At 37.5% G+C, this 20,826-nt stretch overlaps 1 protein-coding gene across 4 annotated transcripts in view; it reads right to left on the reverse strand.

Annotated features, from left to right (window-relative positions):
- Positions 1 to 20,826, reverse strand: part of RIPOR2 (RHO family interacting cell polarization regulator 2) — a 68,735-nt gene that overhangs the window by 24,949 nt on the left and 22,960 nt on the right. For all 4 annotated transcript variants that reach the window (XM_081323483.1, XM_081323482.1, XM_081323484.1 and 1 more), the window contains exons 2-8: positions 15,179 to 15,305; positions 13,703 to 13,858; positions 12,466 to 12,544; positions 11,136 to 11,159; positions 10,462 to 10,515; positions 5,846 to 5,995; positions 4,221 to 4,284 (exon numbers count right to left, since the gene is read on the reverse strand). In XM_081323483.1, coding sequence (XP_081179609.1) covers positions 4,221 to 4,284; positions 5,846 to 5,995; positions 10,462 to 10,515; positions 11,136 to 11,159; positions 12,466 to 12,544; positions 13,703 to 13,858; positions 15,179 to 15,305 — 654 coding nt within the window. The remainder of the gene's footprint in view (positions 1 to 4,220; positions 4,285 to 5,845; positions 5,996 to 10,461; positions 10,516 to 11,135; positions 11,160 to 12,465; positions 12,545 to 13,702; positions 13,859 to 15,178; positions 15,306 to 20,826) is intronic.

Consider the following 20,826-nt stretch of genomic DNA (forward strand, 5'->3'; position numbering starts at 1 on the left):
CCTCTCTCTCTCAAACACACACACATAAACAAAACAAATGCTACAGTGAAGGGACTGGCTTTAGCTGTATGGAGCAACAAGGAAATCCTTGGAACACATTTTTTGATCTCTAGGTGGCAGCAGTGCCTCATAAATTCTTGTTGATCAATTTTTTTTTTACTGGTTTAGTTTTTGAAAATATTTGTAATCTTCATTAATTACAACTACTTTTTAATCTCAATCAAATGATTTAGGGGGAATCTATTAAAAAGTAAGATAATAGGTGAATGACCTTAGTACTGTAGATAATCAAACAGTACAGATGATGACAAAGATGATGATACAATATAAGGCACCATTCATTATTTTAACCAATACCCAATTGTTTCAATAACCATTTTCCCATGCTAACAGCAATCATGAGATGTAAACCTGGTTCAGATTTTTCTTCTTCCCAAACACTCAATGTTGCAGTTATTGGAACTACTTTAGTTTTTAGTGCCAGCTTGTAATAAGGCTTTTTTTTTTTTAGGGGAGGAAGAAGGTGCCTTCAAGTCAGTGTTGACTCCTGGAAACTGTCTGGACAGTTTTACAGTTTTCTTGCAAGATTTCAGAAATGGTTTGCCATTGCCTGGTTCCTAGAGTTGAAAGAAAGTGACTGGCCCAAGATCTTCCATCTACTCTGTGCTCAAGGCAGGACTAGAACCCATGTTTTTTTGGTTTCCAGCCCGGTGCTTTAGCCACTAGACCAACCTGTCTTTCTTACTTCACGTTTATGGATTCCTATTCCTTGCAAAGAATGCTGTCTAGTATAGAAGTATAGAATCTGCTTAAAGCCAAACAAGAGAATCAGATGGAATGGTTTATACATCCACCTGAAATGGGGCCTTTGAAGATAATGGCAGAGGTAACAGCAACTGAGGTCTTAATAAGCAAGAGGATATGTAAGAAAAGAAGAATGGGTACGGTTGGACATGTAGCCAATAGTCACAGGTTATCTCCCTCTGGCCTAAACAAATTACTTTTCCTTAACTGGCATCAATGAAAAATTAACTTAAATTATAAACAGAAGTTTTCAGATTCTTTGGGCACAAACATGGCTTGGGATATGAATCTAATTGTCAGAGCTGGAAACCACGATTTTTCATTACATTTGGATCAAGATGTCCTTTATTTCATAACTGAACATGGATTTAAAAGAGTGCTATATTTGCATCAAAGAAAGTAATGACTGGAGAAACTGAAGTAAGTCCACTCTTTTACTAAGTTATTTAGTAAGTTATTATGGGATACCTACTTTTTGTTATCACTTTTAAAGCACAAAATGCATGTGTCACTCATAGGCATATAGTTAAAATAGTTACCATGTTAATAGACAGTATACTCTTTCTATAACATACTGTATACTAAGAGTGCAACTCCCATCGATCCAAATTGGCTCAGGGTTATGGAATACAGGCAGTCCTCGACTTACAACCACAATTGAGCCCAAATTTTCTGTTATTAAGGGAAACATTTGTTAAGTGAGTTTGCCCCATTTTACAACCTTTCTTGCCACAGTTGTTAAGTGAATCACTGCAGCTGATAAGTTAGTAACCCGGCCGTTACGTGAAACTAACTTCCCCATTGAGTTTGCTTATTAGATCGCAAAAAGTGAGCACATGACCGTGAGACACAGCAACGGTCATAAATATGAACCAGTTGCCAAGCACCTGAATTTTGATCAAATGATCATGGGGATGCTGTATAGGTCATTAACTGTGAAAAATGGTCGTGTCATATTTTTCAGTACCGTTGTAACTTTGAACAGTCAGTAAGTGAACTGTTGTAAGTCAAGGACTACCTGTATAGAATATAACACCTGGAAGGCTGCATATGGCTTATGCCAGAAGCTAACAATAGAATGGAAAAATTGTTAATAAGGGGGGGGGAATGGGACTTGGCTATGTTATTTAAAATGCAAGAGACGTATTTCCAAAGACTCAACTTCATGAAAACTCTCAAGATATAATATTGGCAACCCGGAGCCAGGACCTCCCCAGAACAAAAATACTCTTCTGATTATTCAGCAGTACCAAAATAATTTCTATTTCAGCCAAGAAATATTCATCCAGAAATTCTAGATCACGGACAAAAATAAGAAATCAGCTTTCCTGAAACCAAGAACTGTTAATTTAGGTGAACTGACTTTCTTTCTAAGGTCAAATTGTATTTACTCAATCAAGTATATTATGAACAAATGAGATTCTTACTCACTTTTTAAAGCTAAGAAGATAAGCTTCCTCCATCTATGAGTATGTTATCATTTCCTAAGTCTTTCAGCAGCACTCTAAATCCCAGAACAAAATTATTCTCCCATTCTGATTTGTTTAGTATTTATAGACTTTAAACATTTACTAATATTCTGCAGGTGGCTTTCCTTCTGATACTTTAATGTTACAGTTTGATTTTTGTTACTTGCCCCTAAGCACATATATTTCTAAATGAAGTGGGAGAAAATAAATTAAAATGAATAATAAGGAATTTTTCCTTAAGGAACACTGGCTTTAGAAATGCTGCTGCATTAGCTTGATATGGAACTGCTCCAACATACCTTAGCAGGTTAACATTCAAAGTTTTATATTTCACATTAAATCATGCTGAGTATTGCTAGGATTAAACCTCTAGTTTATAGACTCCTGCAAATGTGCCTGCTGTCAGTGTTGATATCCATTCCTACTCTCAGTGGAAATATATATGTTATCTTTAATGCAATGCATGATTTATATTAATGCTGAAAGAAAAATGAATCCTCTACAATAACAATATGCTGAGAAAAAAATTATCCATCCTCTTGTGGGAACAGGCCACTCAGATGTCGAGAAACAGATCCTTATGTATTCAGCAGATATCTGAAAATATAGCCTAAATCATTTCATTTCATTTATGGTAACCATAAAAAGTACCATTTGAAAAATGAAAACATCAAAGATAAGTAATATTGCTGAAATTGATACTTTGCATTCTTCTCTTTTCTAGTACATCAGGAGGTGTTACAGACAAATACTTCAGTGAGAAAGTTTCTAAAAAAAATAATAATTTTATGGCCCTGTGTGCAATTAGAAGTAACTATTTTGGTGGCATTGAGTATCAAATAAATCTACATCTCCCCTTGGACAATCAACATTTCATAATTCGATACCTATTATGAGAAATGCATTGCAATAGGGACTCCCACAGCTTTTCAATTATGAGTTAATTAAGGGCTAGTTAAGATGAGGGGTCTCCCATGATTTATGACCGTAATTATGGGCTGGGTTACATAATCATATGTTGAAGATTACCTGTACAAGTTTTAGATTTTAAATCTTTTTTTTGTAATAAACAGCAAAAGAGCGATCAGCACTTTTAATTTTGGAAAGTTAAAATAGAGATAAAAATGCCCTTTTCTATTTTTGTGGTGGTATTCCATTTTATTTCCCCATATGCAGAAAAAGAAAAAAGAAAAAAAGGGAAGGGGAGGGAAGGGAAGACAATAGCCAAAGTCTAAAACAAGAATCCTCAAAATATCAACAGATATACAAGGGTCTCTTAGGATGCTCCTAGTTAACAATCTTCAGACTTTTCTATTGATGTATGAAATTCAGCGTATATATGAATTCAAGCAACTTTCAAGGGAAGAAAAATGTTAAATTATAAATTCACAAATTTCTCAAGAGGTGATATTGTCTAAAGATACTTCTGTTCCACTTACACCTAGAGACAGAAATGTGGCTATCTTTAAAACCTACCCAACTTTATTCATGGAACTGTTAGTATACAGTATGTTCCAGAGGTGTTTATCTTTTTGGTCAAATATTGATGTCATGTATAAAGTAATATTAATATTTACAATTTCTAGCAATGGGATTTTTTTTAAATCCTCCAAGGGTGTAATAAAAAGTATGCAAAAAATAATAATCTTTTAAGTATAATTTAGTTTTGAGCTTAAAAGGTATTTTAACCTTTTATCCATTAAGCAAGCCAAAAAAACTTTGTAACATTTGCTGTAAATGCTTGCCATTTTAATGAATATGAGACATTTTGACTGCTTTAGAAAAAAGCAGAATTATTTGGAAAACTTTATATCCCAAGAAGTGAGCGAAAGAAAACAAACCACTTATCTGAATTCAACTGTCTTCTCTGTGCTGTCAGAAACCACACAGAAAGATCTCTTGCTGAGATGTTTGTGTAGAAAATGGCATGAGAGGCAAGATAATTACCTTTCATCTTGATGCAGAACTCCCCCATTAAATTTTCCAGCTCTCCTTCAATGGCACACATGTTCTACGTAGGAAAACAGAAGACTAGTATCAGATCAACTATTCCAAATGAACTATATAAAGGTACCTTAAAAACACATAGAACTGTGTTCATTGCCACTAATTATAATGTGATTTCTGAAGTAGGCCTTAGTTGAGTTTACAATAATAGTTGGGGTGTCTGTGTGTGCGAAAATCAGTGCATTGGACTGTTCCAATGGTGGGATTCAGCCGGTTCGCACCACATCAGCAGAACCGGTAGCTAATTTTTTGTTGCCCAGGCCCAGAACGGACTTCTGGAAGCGGCATCCACACAGAGAACCGGTTGTTCACATATTTGAATCCCACCACTGGATTGATTATTCCCTTGGAAATTATGCCTTCCTGGTTACCTAGGGATCAAAATCCATTAGTTTCTTCAAGATCACTGAGTTTTATTGAAATGAATCATATAGCAACCATTTTTTCTGTCCCTGGGTTCAAATATTCTAGCAGGACATTTGGAAAATATGGTGAATAGTTGCTTTCAATTGCGAAGATACCCAATGAAATGCATACAAAGGCACTCTTCATACATAGGACTAAGCATTTGCATTAATTTCCACATCAAAGTGTTGTTGGTTTTGGTAATCCTGTTATATTATAAATTATTGTATTTCCATCACATATTATAAAACATTAACTTCATTAAGCAAACATGTATCCTATATATATATATGATCAATTCTATACCAAAAGTTTTAAGATATTGATTTTAATTAAAATTACTAAAATAGTTGTGATTGATGAAAAAGCAAATCCTGTCTAATATCTGCAGGGATGTTAATATTCCACTCTGAGTTACTCAAATGTCCTAAAATTCTGTATTCTGGAAGGGGAGCTTTGCTTTACAAACTATTAACAGTGCAGTGAATTGTAATGCAATGTTTCGGATTTGATTTTAAAATGGCGCACTGGCCTACAGCTTTTTAAAACTATGGTGCCTTTTCCTGGGATTGTGCAGCATCTGCAAAATGCAAAAGCATTCTTCTAGAAAAAAGATATAGTGGCTTTAATGAGTCCCAAATGGCTCCTATAGTCTTGCTTGTTTGCTCTAAAGCACTTTTTCGAAATCAGTCCTCAAGTGCTAAAAACAGGCTACTATTTTTATGGCAGAATACACAATGCTGCACAAATGTGGAATCAGCTTCCCCTGGAGCTCCGGATGACCCCAGACCTCCGGTCCTTTCATCGTGACCTTAAGACATTTCTTTTCCAACAGGCCGACCTGGACTGATGATAATGGGTTTTTTTAATCTGGTTTTAAGGTTTTATTAATTGGGGCTATAGATATAGTTTAATTTTAATTTTAATATTTGTATTCTCTTGTATTTTTTGTTGTTGTTAGCCGCCCTGAGTCCTTTGGGAGATAGGGCGGCATATAAGTCCAATTAATTAATTAATTAATTGTAAATAAATTCTATATGGGTTGTTTTTTTTAAAAAAATCCATAATCTATTTTTTTCCATAACAACTGAATCTTTCTATTACAGTAATTGCAAAATTTCAATTTAGGAAGTCTAAATAAAAAGTAGATCATTTTATACCTCGGTATATTCTTTATAGGTTTTGTTGATTTCTGATAAACTCTCTCGAGCTGCCTTGCTAGCAGGGGACAATCCATATGCTTGCTTCATTTTGCTGGCACCATCCCGGAGCCGCCTTTGGATACAGTAGGCTTCAAAGAGTTCATCTACCTGATAAGAAGAAAAACAGCAAAACTGAGATGTTGGGAGGGGGAAAAAAACCCAAAAGATGTTTGAATTATCCAGGTGAGACTATGGTAATTCATAGAAAAAAGCGACGACGGTGTCTTTTGTACTGAAAATAAATTATCTGTGTAATTGACTCCATACTCTTGTTGTCTCACAACAGCTACTTTTCTAAAATCAATACTTCCATTTCCCCCGTGAATAATGGAGGATAATGAACTATTATTAGGATCAGTCATTTGAATTTTACGCGAACATTTTTTTTCCATTAAAGTTTCTCTCAAAACTAATAATAATAGCTGCACTTAATAATTTCCCATTCTGATCGTGTGATTTAATTCTCAGAATAAGTAAAAGACAGCAATATGCTACTGTAGTCTATTTAAGAAGAAAAGAGAATATTACATTCTTGACAATATGAGATCTCATTCACAGTACTGGGCAAATATTGGAAATCAAAGCCCAAATGTTTCATTCCTACAAATTATTACAGATTAATTTTATGCTTGTTTCCTCAGAACGGAGGCTCACTAAGCTTAGTGGAACTAACTTCCAGACAAGAAATAAAAAGAAATGTGGTCCTAAGAACTATGCATAGAATTGTTCTGCCATTTAAATAGCAAAAAAATCCTTGTGTTCCTTCTATATAGGTACAATATATTTCTTGCAAGACAAAATAACACAATTATCACTTCTTACAGTACATATCGGAGGTGGTGACCCTTTGAGAGCTGTATGCAACGAAATTTCATTTTGATGTATGCCGATTGGTGTACATTCAAAGTGACAATAAAGTTATCATCATCATCATCATTATGTACAATGACTCTTTGGTATAAGTAGAAAACACTTCCACTCACAGGAAGCAAGGGGCTTGATTTTTATTGATTCCCCATTGTAATCTAACCTTTCTGTTTTTCTAATGATTAGAAGACTTTCTAAAACACTGTAGGATAGCATGAAGATATGCAATGAGTGAAAAATATGTCGTAGCTACAACAACAACAAAGTTGGAAGGGACCTTGGAGGTCTTCTAGTCCAACCCCCTGCTCAGACAGAAAACCCTATACCATTTCAGACAAATGGTTGTCCAGTGTCTTCTTAAAAACTTCCAGCGTTGGAGCATTCACAACTTCTGGAGGCAGGTTGTTCCACTGGTTAATTGTTCTATCTGTTAGGAAGTTTCTCCTTAGTTCTAGGTTGCTTCTTTCTTTGATTAGTTTCTATCCATTGTTTCTTGTCCTGCCTTCAGGTGCTTTGGAGAATAGCTTGACTTCCTCCTCTTTGTGGCAACCCCTGAGATATTGGAACACTGCTATCATGTTACCCCTAGTCCTTCTCTTCATTAAAGTAGGCATACCCAATTCCAGCAACCGCTGTTTATATGTTTTAGCCTCCAATCCCCTAATCATCTTTGTTGCTCTTCTTTGTACTCTTTCTAGAGTCTCAACATCTTTTTTACATCGTGGTGACCAAAACTGTATTCCAAGTATGGCCTTACATTGGCATTGTATTATATGGCATTATACAGTGGTAGTTTCCAGGAACAACAAAAAAAGTAACTAGATGCAAGGACACAGAATCCACTTACCACTATCAGCAGATTTTACATACTAAGCAGACCCAAAGAAAGCACTCAAAAAATGAATACAGGAGGCCCTCGACCTATGACTGGTCACTTAGTGACCGTTTGAAGTTACAATGGATCCATCTCGGGGCTACCTATGACCTGATTCAAAGTTCTGATGGTCATGTCTGAACTTTGGGCACTAGACATTTAAGACCATTTGCAGCATCCTACCATCACAAATTTTATGACAATTTTGCCCAAAACTGACATTTCTAGTTTTAGGCAAAACCGCACCCATAATGAACTATTGGTTCACTCAATGAACATGGCATTTGCTTAACAACCACCGCAAATAACATAAAATCAACCTTTTGGTTTTATGACTGTTATGACTTACAACTATAAATGGCAGGCTCCACTATGGTCATATGTTGACAATTACCTGTACCAGCTCAACATAAATGAAAGGGTATATAGTTCCATATATAATAACATATATCATACAACCAGTATTTCTCAATCTTGCCAAGTTTAAGATGTGTGGACTTCAACTCTCAGAATTCCCCAGCCAGTCATGTGGGATAGAAACATAATAAATAACCAATGCTTGCCTGCCTGCCTGCCTATCTATCTATCCAATACCAGGGGTGTCAAACTCAATTTCATTGAGGGCTGCATCAGCATTGCAGTTGCCCTCAGGGGGCCGGGTGGGTGTGGCCTGGGTGGGCGTGGCCTACTGGGTGGGCATGGCTAGAGTGCGTATGGCCTATTGGGTGGGCATGGCCAGCTCTACAACGTTCATATCAAGGGTGCCTATGGGGGCCTGGGCAGGAGTGGGACAGATCTGAGGGTCTCTGGCAGAAGGAGGGTCTCTGGGCCAGGGCCAAGGCAGTCAGGGCCGTTCCATCACTGTTTCCAGGATGGCTTCGCGGGCCACATGAAACCACTTCGCGGGCCGGATCCGGCCCCCGGGCCTTGTGTTTGACATGTCTGCAATAAGCAATATGATACCAATATAGAAAAGGCAAAAAAAGCCTATAAAGACATACAGTATAAAACACCTGCATGAAGGAAAACACTGACAAAAGACAGGAAGTGCACTTCTGTTAGAGTCAGATCTGGAGAAAGAGCAAGGAAACGATGTTGTGATTCCCCTACTATGTTTGCGTTGAAAAATTACTTAAATAGATGGAACATTACACGCTAATGCTTTCCATTTATGAAAAGGCTCTTCAGTTTATAAAATGTCAGCCCTACACTTATCAAAAGCGGGCTGCAAAAATTTAAGACTTCTCAATATAGAAACACTAACTCTCTGGTGCTGTCTAAGGGCCATTTGGATTTTAACAGCTCAGATATGGTAGCCTGAAACAATTCAGCAGTAGGATATATTTATGGAAAAATGTGTAGATTCCTATAAGATACAGATGCCTATAATCTCTTTGTAACTACCAAAATTATCTATTGGTCTAATATGGCATCTGAAGGTCAGAGTACCTGACCATAATATTTGTCACGCTACAGTATTTATGTCTATTAACAAGACTGCTGTATATGTACCACAAAACAGTACATTTTTCCCCCTTGTCAACTTGAGCAGATCTACCACAAACCCATCTGTGACATTCAAAAGCTGTCATGACCACATTTCCTTCCTTTACTTCCCTTTCAAAACTTACAGGACCCAGCTTTCACTGGAAGGCTAATGCACATTGTTTGTCATAGTGATCAAAGTTGTGCAACTTTCCTTGAAATGTTTTCAATTACAATAGTTCGTTTTTTTCTTCTAAAAGCCTTGCTTCACATAAAGTTCTTCGTGTTTGTTACCATGGGTTACAGAACAACAAGCTAACATACTGTGCAATTTGGATGTGGATTTAGCTCTGTAGCAACTCAGTCTTATGTAAAACATTGAAATCACTTTGTTCTGAGTAGGAGGGACTCAAACACAAAGTACCCACCACATGAGCTTGCTAGCAGGAAACATACTATTTCAGATTTATTTTCTTGATGAATATTTGATTTATGAGCATAAAATAAATAAGAGGTTTATGTTCTGAATGTCCCATAACAGAAGGTACAATTTTTAAAATGTCACAAGATAATTCTATACTGTTTGACATCTACTATTATAGAAAAAGAGAATATAATCTAAGTGCAGGTCAGCCTCAGCTAGCTTCATTTCAGTTACATGAACCATTTTCAAAATACACACGGCAGCAATAGAGACTCATGTCCTAAAATATGGCCTTCAGCAATAGGCACTCAGCAGGACTGAGTAAAGTGCTTTATTGTACTTAGTGGTGTGAAAAATTTTATTGTACAAATGAAAGAGGAGTAACGAATCTCTGAATATGCCTATGTGATTCCATGCACACACAAATATTATGTCTCATGCAAATATACAGATAGGGAGATAAAGAATTATTTATAGGGGATGACCATTCATAAAGTGTTATAAATATCCTGATAATAAACTGAATTGGATTACTTTTTTCCCTAAGGAAAAAGAAATTAAAAGCTCAATTGAAGACAAGGTTTCTGTCAAAAAGAAATGTTCCATCTAGAAATGTGTTTTTCCTTCAGGCAGGGAAAGATAAGGCTGTTAATAGTACATTAATTCTGTTATCTCACCTCATTTCCTCTTGTTCCAGGTCAGTTTGACACAGATTTGGTATGAATGAGAACACCTTCAGGGACATGGCAAATTCCCTTAGAGGGCTGTACTAGTGTCTTCTGCTCATTTGCATAAGATTACTTTCAAGCCTTAATCTAAAGAATTGCTTTGTGAAATATTTTCTCTAGAGTACCAGATACAGTATTGCTGGACAGGCTTTTTTGAAGAACAAAGTTGGAAATAGAATGAAAGGAAGTTAATTACCTTACTGATATGAAACTCGAGCTTTCTCATATATCTTTCAATTGCTTTCATTTGCTGAAAAATAAAACAATCAAAATAAGAACAGATATCTGAATTTAGCTGAATCAATGCATACTTTTCTGTAATGTTTAATATTCTCATATAAGACCGATTTGATATTCAAAAGCAATTCAGACTTTCCTTGAAAAGTGAGAAGCTTCAGCTCCATCTGAACCAAGAAGAGGCCAGAATTAAAGTGCTTTTAATTTCATTCTAAATTTACAAAATAATCACTAATGGTTTTGGACAAAACAAGTCTTTCCAGTTCCATTAGATGTATCTCAAGTTACTGCATAATAGGGTTCCAAACCACAATCTCAATTAATATTTTAGGCACATACTGAGCTGTCCCTACAATCACCTTAGGCAAGAATCTTCAAATCACTTTATTTGAAATTGATTTTGTGGACTGAAAGTGGTGTTTGCAAAATAAATGGAGGACAAATGATAGATAGGATTTCTTGCCCTGTCAGTCCTCTGACTAATGTGATGCCATGCTGTAGCCTTCTCCAGCTTTTAAGATGTGTTGGGACTACAACACCCACAATTTCCAATTATCAGGTAGATTTTTCTTTGCTACCACACAGAACTGAGGTTGTTTGTCTACTGAAAAATAGTTATTACAAATCACTTACCTTGTCAAGTTCATATAGCACCCCCTGAAATGAATGAAATGAATACATTACTAAAAATAAGATATGCTCTTTCAATGAAGAAACCATGATGGTTTTAAAACTAGTGCCCTAATATAATTGAGCCAAAATGAATCAACTTCAATAAATAAATATCATTTTAAAAGTGACATTTTTTTTCCAGACAGTCCAGGGTGAGAAGAAATAGGGAAACGCAAATTCAGTTCTAATTTACATGCAAAGGCATAGACAAACAGATAAAATGGCTTCATGACATTGTTGTAATCACTCATGTAAAGAGTGAACTCTGGCCCATGCTGCCTAATAGGGGTCCCCAACTTTCTGGGTTGGTGGCCCAATGGGAGAGGGAAGGGCAGGCGCCTTATGCATGCATGCGCAAACATGAATGCGGTCACATGTATGCACAGTGCACAAACAGGCCACGAGCATGTGCACCACGCAAACGGGGCTGTGAGCATGTGCTGAGGCTCTCAGTGACGCTGGACCTGTTAGGCTCACGCTGCAGCCTGCAGCAATGCTGCCACCAGCATGAGGATCACACTGCTGCCCTTGCACAAGGATCACGTCGCGGCCTGCCTGTTGTTTGCGGCCCATGCAAGGTTTGTGGCAATGCCACTGCCTACTTGTGGCGTGCTGCCACTCACCTGCCACTCAGGGTGCTGCCGCTGCCCACACAAAGTTTGTGGCAATGCCGCCACCTGTGTGATACTAGCGATGCTACTGCTGCCCACAACACTCGTGGCAATGGTGGCACGGGGGGCTGAGCATGTGCACACGTGCACTGCCCAGCTATTCACGTGGCCTGGTGGCCAAGAGGCCATGGCCTGGTAGTGGGCTGCGGCCCATAGGTCTCAAACATATTTAATCTAAAAAACAACAACCATAATTGTCTATTTTGAGGAAAGTGGTTATAATAACTGATTGGTTATAATAACTGATACTTAGTTTTTACAACTAGGTTAACTATCTTTTCCCCCGTTTTTTCCTCTCACTTTGCAAAAGTCATTAATATACAAAAATGATATGCATTGTTCACTAACAATGGCTTGTGCAGTAAATGCTGAAATAGTACGATACAGATCTAGTGGGATAGGGGGAAATATATTTGTGAAAACAGAGATCTGATATATCACCATCCTGGCAATATGGGGATATTTACAATCAAATGCCCGAAGTGGCAGAATATGCATTATATTTGTTATAAGGCATAATTAGCCCTTAGTTTCATATGCAGCATCCCAACATTAAAACCCAATTCTTAATTTCCTTGCTTAGCACAGAATTCTATACTGTTCTGAGTAGACAACCATACCAGCCGTGAATTTCTTTTCATGTCTTTCAAGTGAGAACTTAATTTATCCAGTTCTGTCTGATGTATTTCCAAATATTCACTGTAAAGAGAATCCAAAATTGAAATATCAGCAATGTTATATTCCCATATAAATCTAAATAAATAAAATACAACTTTTTAAAGATGAAGCATTATTTTTATAGAGTAAGTATTTGTCTGAAATAGACAATTTTACTCATAAATGCAGTTTATCTGCCAAATTTTACAGATGTGATTTATAAAATGTAAATAAAAATTACTGATATGCATAAAACTTTCTCAGAACTGATATGAAACATTAAAGTAAGATATTTTGAAAAGCAGGCAGCTTAAGCCCCCCCAAAATTTGTATTCTTACTTGTTATACACACAACACAAACATATAAATGTAAAAGACAGAAACATTTTATAGGTTTCACTATTAAAAACACAATAATTAACAACGGATATCTTTTTACATATAGTTAATGCTGTAATTTATTATTCTGTTTTTATGTTCACTGTGTCCTCAGATGGCCACCGAAAGCTGCAATAACCTCTAGCATCAGAATCACACTTCAGTTTGCTTAACAACCATATTATTTGAGAGAACCATACAGGTTCTCTCATTCTTACAATGTTTTAGTATGTTGCAATTGCAGCTGCTATGGGAAAAAAATGATACTAGAAAAAAAGATGCATTTATAAAAATCAGTTAAAAATAGCCGGAACACAATGGACATGCCATGCCATTCTTTCTAGTTTTCAAAGACAACTGACAAAGCCCTACATAACACTATTCTCGCCCAATCCCTAAAGTAAGTTGACCAATAGTTAATTAATATCACTGGGATGAAACACGCCACTGTTGGAAACAGAATTTCCTCACTATTGTTACAAACCATGCTAAATGCAAGACATTAACATAGCATGCCATAGCCCCCAGAGTTAAACACAGAATCATTTGAACATCAGCTGAAATAACAAAAGGTGGAGATTCTTGTAGCTATTATGCAAGAAAGATAAAAGGCATCTGTTGGACTGAAACAATCCAGATGACTAAACAAACACCTATAGATTGTGCAAAACAGTCCTTAGGCTATCAATAAACCAGGTACTTTTACTGGTTGGAAACCGATTAGCTATCTTTGACATCAGTAGATAAGTTCTTGTTTATCACACAGAACTCTTTTTTTTTTCCTTTTTGAGCAATACATCCAGCAGTAATAAAAGCTCTTACTCTAATCCATTCTTCAAGGCCTTGTAAACTTCCTCCATTCTTTCAGGCTGTGGCTCCTTAGCAGAGCTGTTACTTTTGTGCCCCAAATGATGTGCTTTTTTCACTTTGGCTTGGGGTTTTTTGAGTGCAGGGGCATTCTCAATAAAGGAATTACATCTGCAAAATGAAAATTGAAACAGTTTTGCCTAGGAAACAAATACATTAAATGTGGAATATTTTAATATTTTCTCAGCAACATTTCTTAATGTTTCCAAGCAAAAAAACTTAACATTGCCTGCCAGAGAAGTAAAAGGTGATGGGTTATGAAGCCACTGTGGTAACTGGCTAGTCAGCAACAGATATTTAGCTTGCTAACCAGTCCAGTGTTTTTATCATTCAATTTTACTCATCTGCACTGGGACCCACTGCAAAGATTTAGTGGAAGTAATAACAAATTAAAATACACCATACATATTCAATAAAATGAAGAAGCCTGATGAATAGCTATTACTTGTTTGGTCACTTACAACAGTTAAGTAGCACCATGGGCTTTAGCGGCCATTAGCCATTTTAATTAATTTTCAGGCAAAATGTAAATTATTACAAAACAACAGCATGATTTCAGTGAGCTAAGTAACTCTGAATTTGCTTATCTCGTTTGAATTAAACTCGTACAGTGACATTCCCTAGCAGCTTTAGCCAGCATCAAGTTTAATCCTTGCTGCAAAATGCAGCCTAAGAAAACAAAGATTTACAATACTTCCATCAAAAAAGTTAAACAGTTTTAGTATTAATGGAGGATCACTTATATTAAAAAAGTACAGTGCATGAAACATTGAATTTCTCAAAACAACCCCCCCCCAATATAGACGTCCCTGAAAAGACAGGGCTGGTTTGCAGGTTTGAAAATTCATTAGGACCTCCTTGCAAAGTGATTGGCTGTAACAGGCTGTAGCCATGTTTCTGAATCTAATCATCATTATATATTTCCCTAATGCATATACATTGTGGGAGATCTAATATACTCAGTATTAAATAGTTACATTTAATAATGGAGATGTATTCATATTAATGTACTTATCCACTCAGCTTGATGAAATATTGCTGTAAATGGTTAACAGGAGCTACTGTATGACTAGTTGTAAAAAGAATCAAAATATTTAACAAAGCAAATGGTTTGACTCAACTTTGAGTTTTTATTTTTTTTATCTTACTATGGAGGATGGGGGGGAAAAGCTGTTTCATTTTCACCCCTCCTTTCCCTTCCATCCTGTAGAACTGATGGAAGCTTACTGGAGTAAAAGAGGAGATCGGATCAACCTTTGATAAAGCTTGTCTACTAGTTGTTTAAGTTGCTATTTTGATCACAAACAGACTGTCAGATTTACAACAGAGGCAGAGATAACCCTGAAATGAAAACAGATCTGCAGAGCCAAATTGGTTGAGATATGTGAGTTTTTCTTTAGTTGATAGCTGGACTTTGGAGATGATACTTGCCTGGATCGTCTTTCTTGCAGACCACTGAAACCAGCAAAGGATTGACTTCTAATGATCCCATTAGGGCCTCCTGGGGAGAACGACTGAGATCCTATTGACATGATTTCTGGGGATCGTGAAGATATTTCTGGAAGATACAACAGTAAGAATGTCAGCCACAACGGTAAGGCACAAGTGGGTTTAAATCAAGTCCTAACAACCTCTAATAAAAAGAGATATGATATAACATTCACGTAATTTAATGATAATTGTTAGGGCTTGATAGTGTATTCAAGTCTCTGAATGTTGACAATATAGTACAGTATATGTACACTACCATAGTCTAATTCAGCCTAGAATCAAAAAATGTGTTTGTATTAATGTGTGAAAATGTGTCACTTTATTTCTGTGGATCAATACATTCAGTTGTTCAATAGCATTCGTATTATTGATCAATGGCATATATCCAATGTCCCCCCTAGAAAGAATCAAAACCAAGTCCCTACATTATTAGATTAAGAAACCATAAACTAGAAATTCAAACTTGGCAAATTATTTTGCTTAAGAATCTTTACATCCATTAAAGGTAAAGCAAACCACCCTAAACTAGATTAGGATAAAACGTAGACTTAGGTGCTAAACAGAGAACCATGTAGAATTATACAACAAGAATTTTTGTCCACAGGTATTAAGAAAGCAGAATTCTTTTCTTTTTTAGAAACTTAGAACTATGACATTCAAAGTAAATAGTGACTTTCAGAAGTTATTTACATGCTTACTTAAAAGAAAATAATCCTGGTAGGTATATATAGGACTGTGACATTAGTAAACTATAAAACATTTTCATTTCTGGAATATGCTGAGAAAGGAACCTAATTATATAGTTGCTGAGGAAAAAACTTATGGAGAGAACTTACCAAACTTAAAAGAACAATACAGAATTCCCAAACAATTGATAACTAACTCCCATTTGACACAAAATTTATATTAATCTCGTGAACAAAATCAGACAAGAACTCTTTCCATGCAATATATCTATATTTCTAACCACAGGCTGTGAAAGAAAAAAACCAAATCACTCCTTAGTCTGGCATCTGCAGGGGCATGACCAAACAAAGTTAAGATGGCAGAAGCAGGCCATGCAATCAAAGCCCAGCCTTTTTCCCATGTACATAATAGCATGCATGAAAAAAGGGGCAGAATCATTCTAATGATTCTATCTTCACAATTGTTGCTAATGACAGGGATCTAGTCCTATTTGGCTCTGCCTGGAGTAGAAGATGTAGTATTCATAAAGAGAAATTGATGGGGAAATATCCTTATGATGATTCTGCTACCCTGGAAGTCCTAAAAACAATCTAGAAGGGTATCTTTGTGTCAGAGAGACGTGAAAGATGCTACATGGGTCACCATCCACCCGTTTCTGCACAAGGACTTCCACATGGATAATTCCTCAATGAAGAACAGAGAGGTAATGGGATTTTATAGATAGAAAATAAAATAAAATCTTACAAGTACCTGTACAGAATACATATTTCTTTGGGCAAATTTAGATTGCTTTGGCCATAAAAAAATAGAACTGGAACCTTGTAAAGATGGCACTGCTGGTATCATTCAAACCATATTCATTTAGAGATGTAAGAATGCAGAATCTTAAAAGAACCTATAAAATGTAGCGTGCTTCTTAAGTGTTTCAAGCTACTTTGGCTGTACTCTGAAAAGTATATTTTCAAAGGAACTTTAAAGACATCAAGGATAAGCTTGATTACCATTGTGACTGTTCTAAAATTCCAATGCAACTTTTATGACAGAAGCAGTATTTTAAAATGAATTATATAAGATATCTCTCAAAGATGTTCCTAGGACAGCTGACTCTGGGTTTTTCTGAGATTGTCAACATTATTTTTTTACTATTTGTATAGTAGATAAATTCTTATTAGCATTTTCTTACTACCGTATAGTATACTTGCCATACATACTATAAATCCATTAATCGTGCTATAATTCAAACTTACAATCTACTTTTGATCTTAAAATAGACCAAAATGGGTAACTTTTGGAACTCTCCTATTTGTAAGACTATGGATTCCTATATCATCTACTCAACCTGAATTCCCAACAGATTCCGAATATGAATGTAAGTTAGTGTCACAATATGTCACATTAATGGTGACTGAACTGCTGCCTGACTTATTTGTGGAGCACTCTCTTAAACATTTATACTCTCTTAAGCATGGATTTGTTAAGAAAACAAAGAACTTTGAAATATTGTCAGGAATAGAAGTTCAATGGCAAGAACGCCTTCTACATCAGGGCTTTTCAACCAGTGGTACGGGTACCACCTGTGGTACATTGGCACCTGGCAGGTGGTATGCGACCATCCTAGAAAAGTGGTAGTGGGGGAGGGGAATGAGCTGAACCGGTGACAACACCACACAAGCCTGAGCAAGAGACGGCTGGAGCTGCAGGGCTGTCAGGGCTCAGTGGAAGCACCAGGATCAGCACCAGGCTCCAGCTGCACCTCAGTGCTGATCCTGGCACTTTTGTTGAGCCCAGAATAAGCACCGATCGGCTGGAATGTTGCAGCATCTCCAGGGTCTTGTGATTTACATGCAGATGCTTGGCAAATGATTCATATTTATGACAGTGTCCCATGGTCATGTGAAGTGACCAAAACCTGCTGCAACCACCCAGCAAAGGGGTGGTGGTGGTGGGTGGGAATAAAAACCAAACACCTCCACCCCACCCCCGCTGCCAATCCTCAACAGAAATGCTCACAACAATGAAAACCTCGGACAGGAGAAAGAGTGCCGCCGGGTGGGCAGGCAGGTGTCTTGCTCGGCTACGGCTGGGGGAGGGCACTTTTTTCAGTGCCTTTGTAACTTTGAACAGTTACTAAGCGAACTGTTGTAAGTCGAGGACTACCTGTACTTCATCACTTTTTTCCTTTTTTTGGTCATCAAGTTTTTAACACCTTGCTAGGTGACTGGTGGTACTTGGATGTTGCCATATCCTAAAAGTGGTACAGTCGGTGAAAAGGTTGAAAAGCCCTGTTCTACAGCACAGAAAACAGCAGAAGGATAGGTTGTTAGTCATGAAGAGCTAAATTGCATATGGTAAGCTGCTTCACAGTCAAAACCCTCTTCCTGTCAAAATAAAACAATGCCAACATCGTGTGATCCATCATGTTCTTGTTAAAGCACATAAAGAACAAGAGGCTCACAGTTGTTATGAATTGGATATCTGCCAAACTAAAGCGAGACGGTTCCAAGATAATCAGCGAAAAATCATTAGAATAATTTATGTACAGGAAAATAAAGGAATAAAAATAAAAATAATTTAATAATTGAAGTAATCATCAACAGAAAAAACATAAAAAACAGCATACATATATTTGCATACATATAATGTAACCTCTAATGTCCTACCTCATCTAAGTCTTAATATTTCTTTTAAAAAAATTAATATTATTGCTGTTGTACAAGCTTTACATTTAAGTGTTTAAATTTTTTTTCTTAGTCATTATATTAAATCTTACCTTTTGAATTTTTAAGACTTAAATTCTTGGTAATCTAATAAAGGAGTCATTTCATAAAGATAGGACCTGCTCTTGAAAAGAAACCTCCAATATGGAAACCTCCAACTAACTTCATCAGTCAAAATAAAAATTAGTTAGGCAGAGAGTCATTGGAATGTACTAACTATTGCTATACCAACTGTAGAGGTTTCTCCCCAAAATGTATTTCAATGTGTCAATGAAGACTGATGAAGTTACTTGGATGAGTAACAAAACGTCTCAGATTAAAACCTTGGTCCAGTTGCCATAATTTAACCTTTTTAGATACTTTTGGCTGGACGATTGAGTCTTCACTGACATATTGAATACATTTTGGGGAGAAACCCCTGCAGTTGGTATGGCAAGAGTTAGTACATTCCAACGATTCTCGGACTCTCTGCCTAACTAATTTTTAATTTTGACTGATGAAGTTACTTGGATCAATAACGAAATGTCTCAGATTAACAATCATTGTTCCAGTTGCCATGATTTAATCTTTTTAGATGAAACCTCCAATATTTTTTAAAATCTTAGGAACACAGGTTGAATATAATTGGTCTACAAATTGGCTCCCTTCACGGCTCTGCCCACATAGCCATGGGAGAGTTGGCAGCTGGAGGCACGGGAGTGCGGTCTTCAGAGTGCCCCTACTGCCAGCCCTGGTATAACTCTTCTATGTGGGAAGAGCCGTGAAGGGGGCCAGGGGGCCGAAACCACCTGCCCAGGGACAATGCAGAGAGCTTACGACTGGCCTCCAGAGCTGCTGCCATTGAAACTATACAGTACTGGTGGCGAATGGGGAGCAGGAAGCATCAGGCGCAGAATCCAAGCAGCAGGCAGAGGAGGAGGTGACCAGCAGGCGGAGAAGGTGGCCAGCAGGCAGGTGATCTGCGGGGTGGGGTGAAACGGGGGACCGAAAAAAGCCCCTCCAGCGGCGGTGGAGGCCTTTCAGCGTCGCTCCCCCCTGGCTCTGAAATGGCGGAGAGGGACCAGGTAAGGGGACTGAGCCTCCCCTGCCCATCTTCCGTAGCCTGGCAGTCTGGCTCAGGAGGGGAGTGAAAGGAAAGAGGCGAGCGGGCAGCCGGGTCATTGAACAGGCGGGAAGATGTCACCGAGTGGGGAGTGGCCTGCTTGTGGGAGCCCTGGGGTGTGCCGGTACGGGGTGCATGGGGCAGCTCCACCCTCCTCCACCACCTGCCTCGCCTTGTGTCACAGCCCTAGTGCACAATGTGGCCTCCTGCCCTGTTGCGGCAGCAAGCAACCAGACCGTGGGACACAGTGGGCAGGCTCTTAATTAGAGCTTATTTTGGGGGTAGGGCTTATATTAGACATGCTAAAAATCATGCTGGGCCTTATTTTCTGGGTGGGTCTTATTTTCGGGGAAACACGGTAGCTAGTAGATTAGTTCCCTACAGGGAAATAATGGCATTCCATATCTGGAAAAATCCTGGTGCTTCACTACGCTTACCATCATAGGTGCAGCTTCTAAGCTTATCTGTGTATGGTTGGTTGTTCATTTACGCTAACCTCAGTCCAGGGAGCTCCTCTGGAATTTCATTTCTCAGAAACTTCTCAGTAAATCAAGGAGCATCCCAGGATCAGCACACAAAGAAAAGCCATAGAAGGAGAACCCAGTCTAGTATCTTTGTCATCTCTATATTCCAGGGATATATTCCTCTATATTCCACAATCTGGCAAACTGATGCTTAATGTGGACCATCTCCCAAAGAGGTTGATGTTGACCATGATTAAGGTCTGATGTTAATGTTCTGTATCTTCATATTATATTCTCCCTGCTCTAAATTAAAAACAGATCAAGTCTGTAATCCTTGGTAGATGTCAGGCCCATGCTGATGTGGAATAAGACCATGGTAGTCATGGAGACCATGAAATCCCTAACCACTCCAAGCATGGAGGTGGACTGTTTTTAGCAGGGACAATCATTCACCAACAGTAACCCCAGCCTTATATGGAGATAACAGTAATCAAATTGACCATAAATGACCAAAATTACGAATAATCCCTCTTTTAAAAAATAACATGATAAATACATTTTGTAAAAAAAATTCATTGTATCTGATATTATGCAGGAGCAGAAGTGAATCCAGATGCA

The sequence above is a fragment of the Vipera berus genome, assembly GCF_964194415.1.
Source record: "Vipera berus genome assembly, chromosome: 3".
NCBI classification, from domain to species: Eukaryota; Metazoa; Chordata; class Lepidosauria; order Squamata; family Viperidae; genus Vipera; species Vipera berus.